Source organism: Lepidochelys olivacea (genome assembly GCF_965140295.1).
Source record: "Lepidochelys olivacea isolate rLepOli2 genome assembly, chromosome: 1".
Taxonomy (NCBI): domain Eukaryota; kingdom Metazoa; phylum Chordata; order Testudines; family Cheloniidae; genus Lepidochelys; species Lepidochelys olivacea.
The window spans coordinates 102,296,826-102,309,879 of record NC_140411.1 but is presented as its reverse complement, the minus strand read 5'-3'; the positions used below and the strand labels follow the sequence as shown (position 1 = coordinate 102,309,879).

Below are 13,054 nucleotides of genomic sequence, written 5' to 3'. Positions count from 1 at the left end.
GCCTTTCCTATCTCTGTTCCCTGCAGAAGACTTGCATTAAGGAACTTGCTTAACCAGGGCCGTGCCTGGAAGAGCTGTAAGAGTTCCGGAGTGCAGAGGAAGAAATTGCATAAATTACTGCAGATTAGAGCCACATTAACTTATTCAGCAAGTTGTGTGCACTTGGGGAATCTGGATCCCAGGAGGTGAACCACCCAGCACTGCCTGCTGACACTTCAGAGGCCCATGTGGTTGAGTCGAAGTGTTGATTAAAACATACAGCCAACTGATTGGCTACACTTGTCGTTCAACAGCTGAGCCAAAGTTTAGCCGGAGTTATTGTCTAAAGACAAAACAAACAGTACAATAACCAAAGGAGATATACATACCCTTATTCTGGGAAGTAATTCTTATCTTACACAGAACGTGCGCTTTGAAGATACACCCCAAAACTACCTCTATTTATATCATGGCTGTTTAAAAGTTAAAAAACACTTTCTCCATCACCTAAGTTCTAACTCATTGGTTCCTTAACTTGTTGTTCTGTACCTTTCCTTATCTCTGTTTTGGATATCACATTCCAAACCAGTCAGGCATAGGATATACCATTCATGTATCTTCCAATTTGCTAATGCCAAAGCTGACTTCAGCTGTTGAGAAATATTGTAGATACACCTATAGCTGAGGTAGATCCATTCATTCCTTGTAGATGAAGTCTTCCAGGTAACCTATGGATGGACAGTAGCCAACTTATCAAATATTGCAGTGTCCAGATCTAGTATCAGTAAAAATAGTGTAAAAGAAATCTACACAGAACCCAGCGCTGAGAACAACTGTTTGGGAACAACATGTGCCTCAATTAGGATGCGATGTCACTAACCCCAAATTTTGAACTGTACTAAGTGGAATTTGCCTACACCATTTAAAGGTACTGGTGAGACCTCACCTGGAATACTGTGTGCAGTTCTGGTCTCCTATGTTTAAGACGGATGAATTCAAACTGGAACAGGTACAGAGAAGGGCTACTAGGATGATCCGAGGAACGGAAACCTGTCTTATGCAAGGAGACTCAAGGAGCTTGGCTTGTTTAGCCTAACTAAAAGAAGGTTGAGGGGAGATATGATTGCTCTCTATAAATATATCAGAGGGATAAATACCGGAGAGGGAGAGGGAGAGGAATTATTTAAGCTCAGTACCAATGTGGACACAAGAACAAATGGATATAAACTGGTCATTGGGAAGTTTAGACTTGAAATTAGATGAAGGTTTCTAACCATCAGAGGAGTGAAGTTTTGGAATAGCCTTCTAAGGGAAGCAGTGGGGGGAAAAGACCTATCTGATAAGTTTATGGAGGAGATGGTATGATGGGATAACATGATTTTGGTAATTAATTGATCTTTAACTGTTCATGGTAAATAGGCCTAATGGCCTGTGATGGGATGTTAGATGGGGTGGGATCTGAGTTACTACAGAAAATTCTTTCCTGTGTATCTGGCTGGTGAATCTTGCCCACATGCTCAGGGTTCAGCTGATCGCCATATTTGGAGTCAGGAAGGAATTTTTCTCCAGGGCAGATTGGAAGAGGCCCTGGAGGCTTTTCGCCTTCCTCTATAGCATGGGGCACTGGTCACTTGCTGGAGGATTCTCTGCTCCTTGAAGTCTTTAAACCACGATTAGAGGACTTCAATAGCTCAGACATAGGTGAGAGGTTTTTTGCAGGAGTGGGTGGGTGAGATTCTGTGGCTTGCGTTGTGCAGGAGGTCGGACTAGATGATCATAATTGTCCCTTCTGACCTTAGTATCTATGAATCTATGAAAAAATCATTGCTAATTTACAGGTGGTGGTGATGGAAAGGACAATGAAGTTTAGGTTTTGGGGAGTGGAATTTTGGCCTCAATCCTGAAGAGTCATTGTTGGTCCATTTTGGAGAGAGCAAAGAGGAACATTGACACTTGTCCTTTTGGAGCTGTCTCTGGAAAAGTCTTTATTGAGGTACAGAGGCAGAGAGGGGAATGAAGAGGACCAAGCAATCTGCCCATTCTCTGAGCTCTTTCTCTTTGCTCAGCCTGAAAATTATCCAGTCTGAGCTCCCTTTATGTGGTTCCTGAGAGGGATTTTTCAAAGATGGAGCACCTTGTCTTTGATTTGCCCTATTTAGCCTGCTCTAGACTTTGCAAGCTGGTCAACTGATGGGTCAAATAATGTAACTTGTCACATGTTATTTGAACATGGTCAAATATTGTCAAATATTCCAGCACAAATGTCATGATGTAGGCAAGAGGACCCCCTTTTTGATTGCCTCATGGTGCCACCTGTTAGCCAACCTACTGAAATATCTTGATCACTCACTTTAACTGCATGATAACGCCACCTATTTGGAAAAAAGTCAACTAATTGGAAGTTTAGCATCTTGATTGGCTTGAACCTTCTAGAACAAACATTGTATGTATGTATATCTTTATTTCTATGCCATGTCATTTACGAAGCATATTAAAACAAGTTAAAAGACACAGTCCTGGCACTGAAAAGCTTACAACCTAAACTGACTAGACAATGATATAGAAATAAACTCAGAAGGGAGTGGGAGAGGAAGAGGAGGGCTCACAGCCATTAAACTTCCACCCCCAACATAAACAGTAAAGATGCACAGCCATAAAACGGTTGGTAGAGTTGGCCTGCTGCCTATCTAGCATAAGTGATTTTTTGGTTTTATGGATGCTGTGTGTGTTTTATTTTTAATTTCATTCATTTACGAATAATGTCCACATTTAAAGGCCAACCTAAAAATAATTACTCTCATATTTGAGAAAATCATTTCATGGTGTTTCTGAATTAAAATAACTCAGTTTTTTTGTAATTAGGTATAAGTATCTAAGGGTAAGCCTATTAGAGACCATAAAGTCTTACTCTTTTTTGTGACTGTTCTTATAAATTAGTGCTTTAAAACATTTGACATTATTTGACAATATTTGACTGGTCAATTGACCAATTATTTTTGAACTGGTCAAATACCCAACCCTAGCTTGCTCCTCCATGAGTGGGAAGGGGAAGCACGGGGAGGGAAAGAACATAGTGGGTGGCCTGGTACAGAAAGCAAAGCCCTGGAAGTTTTTGTCTCTTAATGAAGAGAAGTAAAGAAAACTTTTGTTTTATTCAGTCATAAAATCAGGTTTCAGAGCTAGTGGAGAAAGAGGAATTGCTGAACTGCCACTCTGCTTGCACAATTGGAGGCAGAGAAATAATGAGGGACAGCACAGAGAAATACACACAACATAGATTATAAGTTTAAAAAAAAAGAAGGAAGCCTGAAATACAATGCTGCAGACTTCAGCAAAAGTCACTAAGTTTTTTTCTTTTGGGAGATGGGGGAAGGAAGAGTGGAGAGGGGGGTTGTGGGGTTTTTTTTTGTTTTTTAAATGAGGTATTTGAGAGATCTCTTGTATTTGCTTCAATTGCCAAGAACAGGTGACAAGTGAGGCAAGGAAAATCAGTTACTCAGTAGCAACCCATCTCATCATGTCTGGAGTAACACTGATGAGCTCCTTTTGCTGTGATGATTGGGGGCTTACAGAGCAAATGTGAAAACATAGGGTAATCCTATAAGCTCTGAGAAAAGCCAGGCCTGCTCTCTCATCTAAGAAAAAGAAGTGGGAGCATACACAATATTTATTTCTCTTTCATAGAGGTAATAGTAAAAATGACCCTGCAACAATTTCAAAATGAAACTAACAGTATACAGTAGCTGTGTATTACTGGAAGACTTCAATCAGTCTTCATGCACCTCACTCAGTAAATCTTTCCAAACTCATCTATTGCTTAAACAAACAAAAATGTTTTGCAGTTCCTGTATTTAGGGTCTGAAACCCAAATAATACATAATCTATAATAAGCAAAATTGTTTTGAGATACCAGATCAATGAAATAATCTACAGTCATTAAACTCTCAGCAATATTTTATTTTTGAGATTTTGTCAGCAAGGTACTCTGGCTCCTATCCAACAAAACACTTAAGCACACAGTTAATTTTAAGAACAGGAACCCTCAAATTTTAACTTTGCAGGATCAAGGTATTTTCTGGTACCCACCCATTTTTGCATGTCACTGATCTACTCTTTGCTTAGACCCGTACTTCCTTTATTTACACATTTTGAGCCAAGATCCTTTAGCAGATGAGTGAAAATAGACTCATATGTCTAATTACTTATTTTAATCGGGTGACAGATACGCAACAATTTGAATATCTAGACTACAATTTGCATAAATACATTTTAAAACAAAATATTTGAAAATCATTTCCTTCTTTACTCCTTATGTGTTTAAGGGCTTTGCTGGATTGGGATCAGAGCACTCAGCACCTTTCAGGATCAAGCCCTACGTGCATAAATCAATCTTCAAAGAAATGTTATGTTCACAAAGAATATACCGGTTAAACAAATTTAGATGAATGAAATCAACTATGAAGAGAAATTAGAATGTCTGAAAATTAATAAAGCACAGCTGGAATTATTCGATTCATTTATGTTAATTGCTTAAATGGCTCTAGGGCGAAGACTTGCTGAAGGAAGATACACTAAGACTCAGGGATCAAATGCTTTTGGGGACAAATGGACCTATAGGAACACGCTAGTCTAATTTGGTCCTTGCAGAGGAACAAGTCTAGAGAAACATAACACAAAATCCAATTTGGATTCCAATGAGCAGATATCAAGGGTTAATCACATTGTAACCATAATTTTACATATATGGACACTCACAACATTAATAACTTTTCAAGCTACAGGATTTCTCAACAAAACAGAGGTTTACAGATAATATCTCCAGGAGAAACAATAACTATGGTTTTTACACTCCTTGTTGTATAACACACTTCAAAATATTTGTTGTACAGCAGCTGAAGTGACCCATGCACGCATTTCATATGACAATTGTATTCCAGCAGTTCAAGGACCCCATTAGTGGGCTCAGCTACCTAGCAGTAAACATGTTCAGCTATGGCAACATTCTGTGCCTTGGGAATTAAATGAAGATGCAAGTTCAAATATCATGCGTTTGGTATATAATCAATCTAACTACTATTAGTCAGCAACAATAAAAGCTTCCTAATGCTGTATACTGCTGTAATATGTCCTCATTCACTTCCCATTAGTTTTGATGGAAACTCATCTGAAAACATGTATGGATGCACACCAAATATGTTGGGTTTCTTCTGAACACCTCTTATATTTTTATAAATATATATTGCTTCTTGTTGAATATTAGTAAAGTGAACAGACACCAAAACCTAAAGATTTTCTTTAGATAGCAGCAGGTAAATTCTGAGAGTGGAGCATGCAAGTAAAAGTTGAGGTTCATGTCCAGCCACACGAACCTGCAAGAAAACTTTGAATAGTCCCTAATAGCACATAGATGTGCTAGAAAGACCCATTTGTATATATTTGCCTGGGTATATAGTGAGATGGTCACTCATTTCCTACTCATACCATCCTTAAAAGACAACTGTTTCGGATGCCCAAAGCTGAAGTCGTTCAAATTCAGTCACATGGAAAAAGTCATCATTGTGACACTTTTACATGTCCAGCAGTAATTTTTAAAAAAATGCTGAATCATGGATAAATTTATACTATTTTTCAAGTAATTTCAGGGTTTCAGAGTCTTAATCTCTTTCCTATAACTTGTAGGGTCTGCAGACACCCTGATCTTATTAATAAAATGACTATTTAGTAAATGGGGCTCTGGCTACACAAGAGAGCTTACAGCGGCACAGTTGCACCTCTGTAGCTGTGCCATTATAAGCTCTCTAGGGCAGTGTTTCTCCACCTTTCCAGACCGCTGTACTCCTTTCAGACACCTGATTTGTCATTTGTAACCCCAACTTTCACCTCACCTAAGAAATACTTGCTTACAAAATCAGACATAAAAATACATAAGTGTCACAGCCACACTATTACTGAAAATTGCTAACTTTCTCATTTGTGCCATATAATTATCAAATAAATCGACTGGAATATAAATGTTGTATGTACATTTCAGTGTATCGTATATAGAGCAGTATAAAAGTCTTTGCATGAAATTTTAGTTTGTACAGACTTCTCTAATGCTTTTTATGTAGCCTGTTATAAAACTAGACAAATATCTGATGCGTTGATGTACCCCCCTGGAAGCCCTTTCTGTACTCCCAGAGGTACATGTACCCCTGGTTGAGAACCACTGCTCTAGTGTAGCTCCTCTCAGCTTAATTAATCCACCCACCACGAGTGGTGGTAGCTATGTCGTCGGAAGAAGCTCTCACGCCGACGTAGCATTGTCTACGCTGATGCTTAGGTTGGTGTGATTTATGTCGCTCAGGTGGGTGACTTTTCAAGCCCTGAGCGACGTAAGTTACACTAACATAAGTGGTAGTGCAGACGTAGCCCATCCAAATTCTGAACCACCCTACCTTGGGAAAAATCGAAAAACAGTTAATATAAAATCCATGGCAATGCAATGTCTTGTTTTTAAACACTTTCATGGGGATACTTTAGAATCTGATGCCATTCATGAACTATTCTTTAGTTTTGTGGGGGTTAGGGAGTTGCTTTTTTCTTCTTCTTTAAAGCAAGAAACTGACATACACTAATAAAAAACAACAATACAGGAAAGATGCGGTCCTTGCCTTTCAATCTGGAAAGACTGAAAATGAGGGACACACAAAATTATTCGTGCAGGAATGACTTCAGATTTGCTCCTTTAATAAATACATATTTCTTATTTCAACAATAGAAGTGAGAAGACACTACAATTGTGAGAAATGTAGGTAAGTCTCAGACCAAAATGAGTAAGGTATTTGAAATGTGAGATAGTTGAAAGGTGTGATACTGTCTTTAATATAAAAAGTATTCTGACATGTCATCTTCTCAAATATTTTCTCTAGAAATTGATCTCAATAAAGCTCCGGGCTTGTTAAATGGAGGGAGAAAGACTATGTTAGAGCAACACAGTGTTTTTCTGTTGTACATCAAATTTAGTATCCATACAGATATACAGTGGTTTTTGGATCTGAAGGGATGCAGTCATTTCAGTTCCACAAATAATGTGTCAGTGAATTTACCTGTATAGTCCTCTGAGTGCCATCAATGGTGACAGACGATAAGGGTGAAGCCAGGTTCCACTCACTGGTCACATTTAGTTTCATCCCATCAACGTCCACCTGTTGTGACACCAAACAAGACTGTTACCATGAAGACGGACAGAACACTGATCTCAAGTTCATTGCTGCATACCAAGCAGAAACTGTTTTAAAACAGATGGCTCCCAAACAACCTGTCATGTTTACTGCTTCTGCCATAAAAGACAGGGTCCAACAACAGAGTCTTCTAGGCATCTCTGGGGAGAGGTGAAGGACCTGTGAACAGCTGCCTCCAAGTAGTGAGGTTTCAAGAGATTTCTAGCAAGTAACAAACACCCATCCAACTTTTAAATCTAACTGGACATGCTACATTTACTGCAATTAGACAAGTAATGCATATAAATTCCAGTGACACTTTGCAACCCACACCACAGGGCTTGCATATAATATCCTCTCCAAGGACCAAGGAAGCACTTTCCCTGTGATCTTAATGAAAGGTTTTGCATTGTTATCTTGATTAATATGAAGCAGTAATTAATTCTTTGGTGTTACACCTCAACGTCCAATCAAACTTTGCAAGTTCTGTCATGTTTTCCCTCAATCTACTACTAATCAGAGGACTGATTTCACACTTACATTCCATTGTGGCTATCCTGAAAGACTTAAGGGGAAAAAATCATCACTGCGTATTTTTTAATAAGAGAATTTTTCTACATAAGGACAAACAAGCTGAGTTATGAAACAAAGTTAGTAACAGGAATAATGCTGACTGTGCTCTCTTACATTCACTCTAACTGGGCTATCACCCCCTGTTAAAAAAAAATTACTACAACTGCTGAATGTTGTATTATGCTACAAGGACCTCAGAGTTTAACAACAGCAGAGTTTAATAAAAAGGTAGTAAAAATACCATTTATACAATAATATTTTGAAGATTAATGTTTGTAGAGTGCTTTGAACATGTAAAATGCTATTTATGCAAGTGCAAAGTACAAATGATCTCAACTATACATTGTATTTTAAATAAAAGGAAAATAATGGGGATTTTGTTATCCTGCATCCAGTCATACCCTCAAAAGACCCAGAATATGTCAAATCAATAAACCACAAACAACATCAAGTTTACCAAAATCACTTATATTTCATGCCACTGAAATTATCTCAGTAAACTGGAAGAAAACACTGCTACATCAAAACTGTATTTACAGTAAGTGCTGTGCCCTTTGACAACATAGTAAAGACATCTAAAAATCAGCATTTTTAAATTTTAACATTTAATAATTTCATTTAATGTATCTGACAATAGGATAAGGCAGAAAAAATTATATTGTATCTAAAGGAGTTCCAGATAAACAAACATATATGGCTAACATGCATAATTTAATTTTAGCTTAGAAAAGCTTTAGCCCAAGAAACCTCTAATTCCACAGACGCTTATTTTAGAATATAAAAGTTTTCTTTAATGAATATGATCCACTCAATATTCCTACAGGTTTTGACTTCAAATACAGTCATGTATAGAGACCACAAATAAAACAAATAATTTATAATGGTTCACCAAAAGGCTAGATCAGCTGGCACGAACCAGCTGCTTTGTGCTATTCCAGTGATACAAAACAGCCATCAACCTGGCTTAAGTTAAACCAGGTTTACAGCTGCTTTGCATCACAGGAGCAGCACAACGCAGCCCGAGCATACCAGTGAATCTGTCCTAATGTCAATAAAAGTAAATTGGCAAATACTATCTCTGTTGAGAACAGGACAAACTTGTGAAAGAGACTCCACTAGAGCAGAACAAGCCTGCTGCCCTGTCTTCACACTCTCTGACTGACAGCTGTCCTTCCAAACTAAAGTTGCTAGAAAAGCCAATCCTTCTCTGATGACATAATTAAGAACATTAACAAGAAAAAGATCAGTTGTGCTAAAACAATCACCATCAAAGACCACCTTCAAATCCTTCCTCAAAATTTTCCTTTGCACTGATGCCTACAAAGATCTTGGCAACAGCGAGGCTGCTGGAGTGCTGAGACTACTGTCTATCATGCTGACCAGTACTGTCTCATTCTTTCCTTGTACTTCCCTGTCTGTCTGTAGCCATCTGTTGTCTCTTATCTTATACATAGATTATAAGATCTTTGGGGGCAGGGACCATCTTTTGTTCTGTGTTTGTACAGTGCCTAACACAATGGGGTGCTGGTATATGACTAGGGCTCCTTGGCTCTGTGGCTGAGGTGGGCAAACTACGGCCCGCAGGCCACCTCTGGCCCATGGGACCATCCTGCCAGGCCCTTGAGCTTCCGGCCAGGGAAGTTAGCCCCCAGCCCCTTCCCCGTTGTCCCCCCGTCCCCCGCAGCCTCAGCTCACCATGCCGCTGCCAGTCCTGGTGCTCTGAGCAGCATGGTAAGCGAGCGGAGGGGTTGGATAAGGGGCAGGGGGTCCAGAGGACAGTCAGGGAACAGGGGGCAGTTGGATGGGGCGGAGATTCTATGGGAGATGGTCAGGGGACCGGGAGCAGGGGGCGGTTGGCATGGGAGTCCCGGGGGGTGGGGGGGAAGCCTGTCAGGGGACGGGGGTGTGGATAGGGGTCGGGGCAGTCAGGGGACAGGGAGCAGGGGGGTTGGATGGGGGTGGGGTTCTGGGGGGGCAGTTAGGGGCAGGAGGTCCTGGGAGGAGTAGGTCAAGGGACAAGGAGTAGGAGGGGTTGGATGAGTCAGGGATTCTGAGGGGGGCAGTCGGGGTGGGAAGTGGGAAGGGGTGGGGGCCAGGCTGTTTGGGGAGGCACAGCCTTCCCTATCCGGCCCTCCATACAGTTTTGGAACTCTGATGTGGCCCTCAGGCCAAAAAGTTTGCCCGCCCCTGCTCTATGGTAATACAAATAAATAAGAAATAATAATAATAAACTTGCAATGTTTCTCAGGAACAACAAAGGAGCAGCTACCAGAGCAGAGCAGAATACGGGCCAGCAAGCAACTGAGATTGCACTCTGGGGTTGTACTTCTGCAAGACTTACATAGAGTCTGGTAGAAGCTACAGCTGACATCTAAGTACTAATCAAGGGTGAAGGGCGCCATTCAAACACCTCAACTCTGCAATCGATTTCATTATTAGTTCCTCTATCACTGTAAAAAGGTATTTAAAAAGTGTAACGCTGGCAAGTTACCAAACTCTGAGCTCTCACAAGAATACATACAAGTCTAGTCATCTGTGATTCACATAAAGTTAGCATCCAAGAACTGGGGCAGAACACATTGTGAGGGTGGCGATGATGCAAGTCAGAGGCTCTGGAGCAGATTTGATTAGTGAAACATGGTTCAAACACTGCAGCATTTACTGTGGATTGTGTGGAAAAAGAGAAAATGCAGGCAATGCATTGTTTCTACCATATATTCACCATTCAGCAAGACATGTAGGGCCCAATGACGGAATCAGATATGCAGTCTGTACCAAAGAGAGTCCAGAGAAAATTTTGTAAAGGTGACAGAGACAGCAAAAGCTCTAATGCTTAAGGTGGCAGGGAAGGGAGGGGAAAATATATCTCACCATGGGAAAAATTAGGCAAGGTCTGAGGATAAAAGCAGAGTGGCCTTGCAGGAAGCAGGTTAATTGCGCTATGTAGCAAGAAGCTTCTATACAAGCCAAAAACAAAGAAAAAACAGTTATTTGTGGGATTAATTAGACCCTTACTTGTTACAGTAGTGAGGCTGTCCCTTCCAGAAATGAGCCAAGTAAAGTAAGAGCAGAACCACAAGTCCAAAAGCCAAGCTAGCTAAGGGGATGGAAGCAGAAAGCCAAATATGATGGTCAGAGAACTGTCTGACTCAGTGGGAATGTCACAAACCTCTATAATTAGGCTTGGAAGGATTCGATTTTTAACCAGTAAATGTCACTAAACGTCAATTTCACTGTACACACAAACCAGTGAAAAAATATTTCCATCGATGATAATCAAAAGGCAAAGTAAGAAAAATAGTGCTTGAGAACTTATTAGAGTTTGATTTAAGGATATTTGTCTATTTTGACATATGATGGTGACAAATTGTGTTTTAATCATTATATAGCGTCAACTTTTTGAACCTCAATATCTACTGTCAATAAATTATTTGATTCCCCCCAATATCGGACTCCCCCATAATTTCCTGAAACTGTGAAAATTAACAGATAAACTTGAAAAAACAGGTTTCAAAGCCATCTCACACAACAACAAAAAATATAAATAAATATAAAAAACAAGCTTATAAATGAACGTATTATCCATCAAAACTATAAAAAATATAGAGAGAGAAATAGAATTCTGCTGAGCCTGTCCATACTGTTGTTTTAAACAGAAATCAGCATCGGTAGGTTGTTGAGATTTGAAGATACCTCCCTCTAGGCATCGGCTATTCAGACACTACAGGATGACACTAGGACAACAGTACAGTTGAGTGATTTACAGACACTAAGTAGTAAACAGATGAGCAAATTTTGCAGCACTAATCTTTTGTTTAATTTTTGTCCCGGGCTAACGAGGCTACAACAAACAATCAGGAAACTCCTACAACCCCTGGGGCCACATGGCAGGTTTTGAATGTGCAAAATCATTTGTTTGGTTGGTTTGGCTGTAAGACAAAGTGAGAGAAAGAAGAGGGTTTGGACTCAAGACTTTCAGCTGCTTAGGTTCAATTGGAAAATAACCTTTCCTCCTTAGAAAAATCTGACGCTGGAAATATCATGAAAACAGATGCCTCTTTGTAGTATTTCTGAAGAGTCTTATTTACCATATCCACCACTGACCAGACATTTTGGTGGAGGTATTCATACCAGAGTATAACTTACAGCCTTATTTAGGTTAGATCCAGAACATCACTCAACACAATCACAGAAATGATTTAAAATAAATATATCTAAGAGGAGCTGCAGAAAAGGTGCATGAAAGAGCAAACAAGACAGGCATGGCCTTTGGGGAACAGTACAGCACAGCACAATGCAAAAGCAAATTGGGAAAGGAACAAAAGGGAGAGCTCACATTAAACCTGCTAGCAGTGGCTTTCAAATAAAAGCTGGATGCACTACAGCTTATATGAGAGGAACATCTTTGATACAAATTAACTAATCAGTGATAAGGTGCATTATCTGTGTGCATCTGTTGAAAAAATATATTCACATCAGTTTAACAGAAATCTGCTTTTTCCCCTCTCCCCCCCTTTCTTTTTCTGAAACGAATGCAAGGTCAGCATTAAATACCTTTGAAGTGGTTGTCCCTGTACTCTCAAAAAGAAGTTAAAATGTGTGAGGTTTCAATCTCATTAGAAGAATCCCTTTTTACAAACTTTCCTTTTGTTCATATTTGCACTTACTTCAAAAAGACCCCAAGAGAGAGTTCCAGCCTATACATCACTTGTCCTGAAGAAAGCTCAGTTAACTATTTATAGATCCTGCCCTTTTGTACCAAACCAGATCAAGCGATTTATTCAGTGCATGACTGCAGGAGAGAAACTCATTTGCTCTAAGTGTCATCAAGGCAGCCTTTTACCTGCTATGAATGAGACCAGAAGATTTTGAATTGCTGGGCTCTGACTTCAAATGCACATTTCTCTGTTGTATGGAGTACCATGATTTCTTTCAGATTTTCAAAGCATTTTAGCACATTTATAGAGTGGACAGCCTATAACTACAAGATCATTTTCCTCCCTAATAACTCAAACACACACACAGTCAGCTCCATATTAGATTTCTTTTCTGTACAGTGGCAGATTCATGTAAATTGTCAGTAGAGGCTTGGTACATCTCACTGGAAATGGCAGCATGCCAGTCTAGGAGGTAATGGGGAAAGACTGTAATAAATATCAACTCTTCAGCTCAGTGGCAATGGAATAAAAAACAAAACAAAAGGAGAGAAAAGTGATGGCATTTATCACTCTGATCAGCAAGACCCTACTTTTGGCATTTACTAGGGTAAAAGTCCTCTTAGAAAAGCCTAACAGACACAC

General features: G+C 39.7%; 1 protein-coding gene across 1 annotated transcript in view; it reads right to left on the bottom strand.

The window, feature by feature from the left end:
• PCCA (propionyl-CoA carboxylase subunit alpha) overlaps nt 1-13,054 on the bottom strand; it is a 394,113-nt gene that overhangs the window by 82,528 nt on the left and 298,531 nt on the right. The window contains exon 20 of the mRNA XM_084616704.1: nt 7,068-7,166. Coding sequence (XP_084472830.1) covers nt 7,068-7,166 — 99 coding nt within the window. The remainder of the gene's footprint in view (nt 1-7,067; nt 7,167-13,054) is intronic.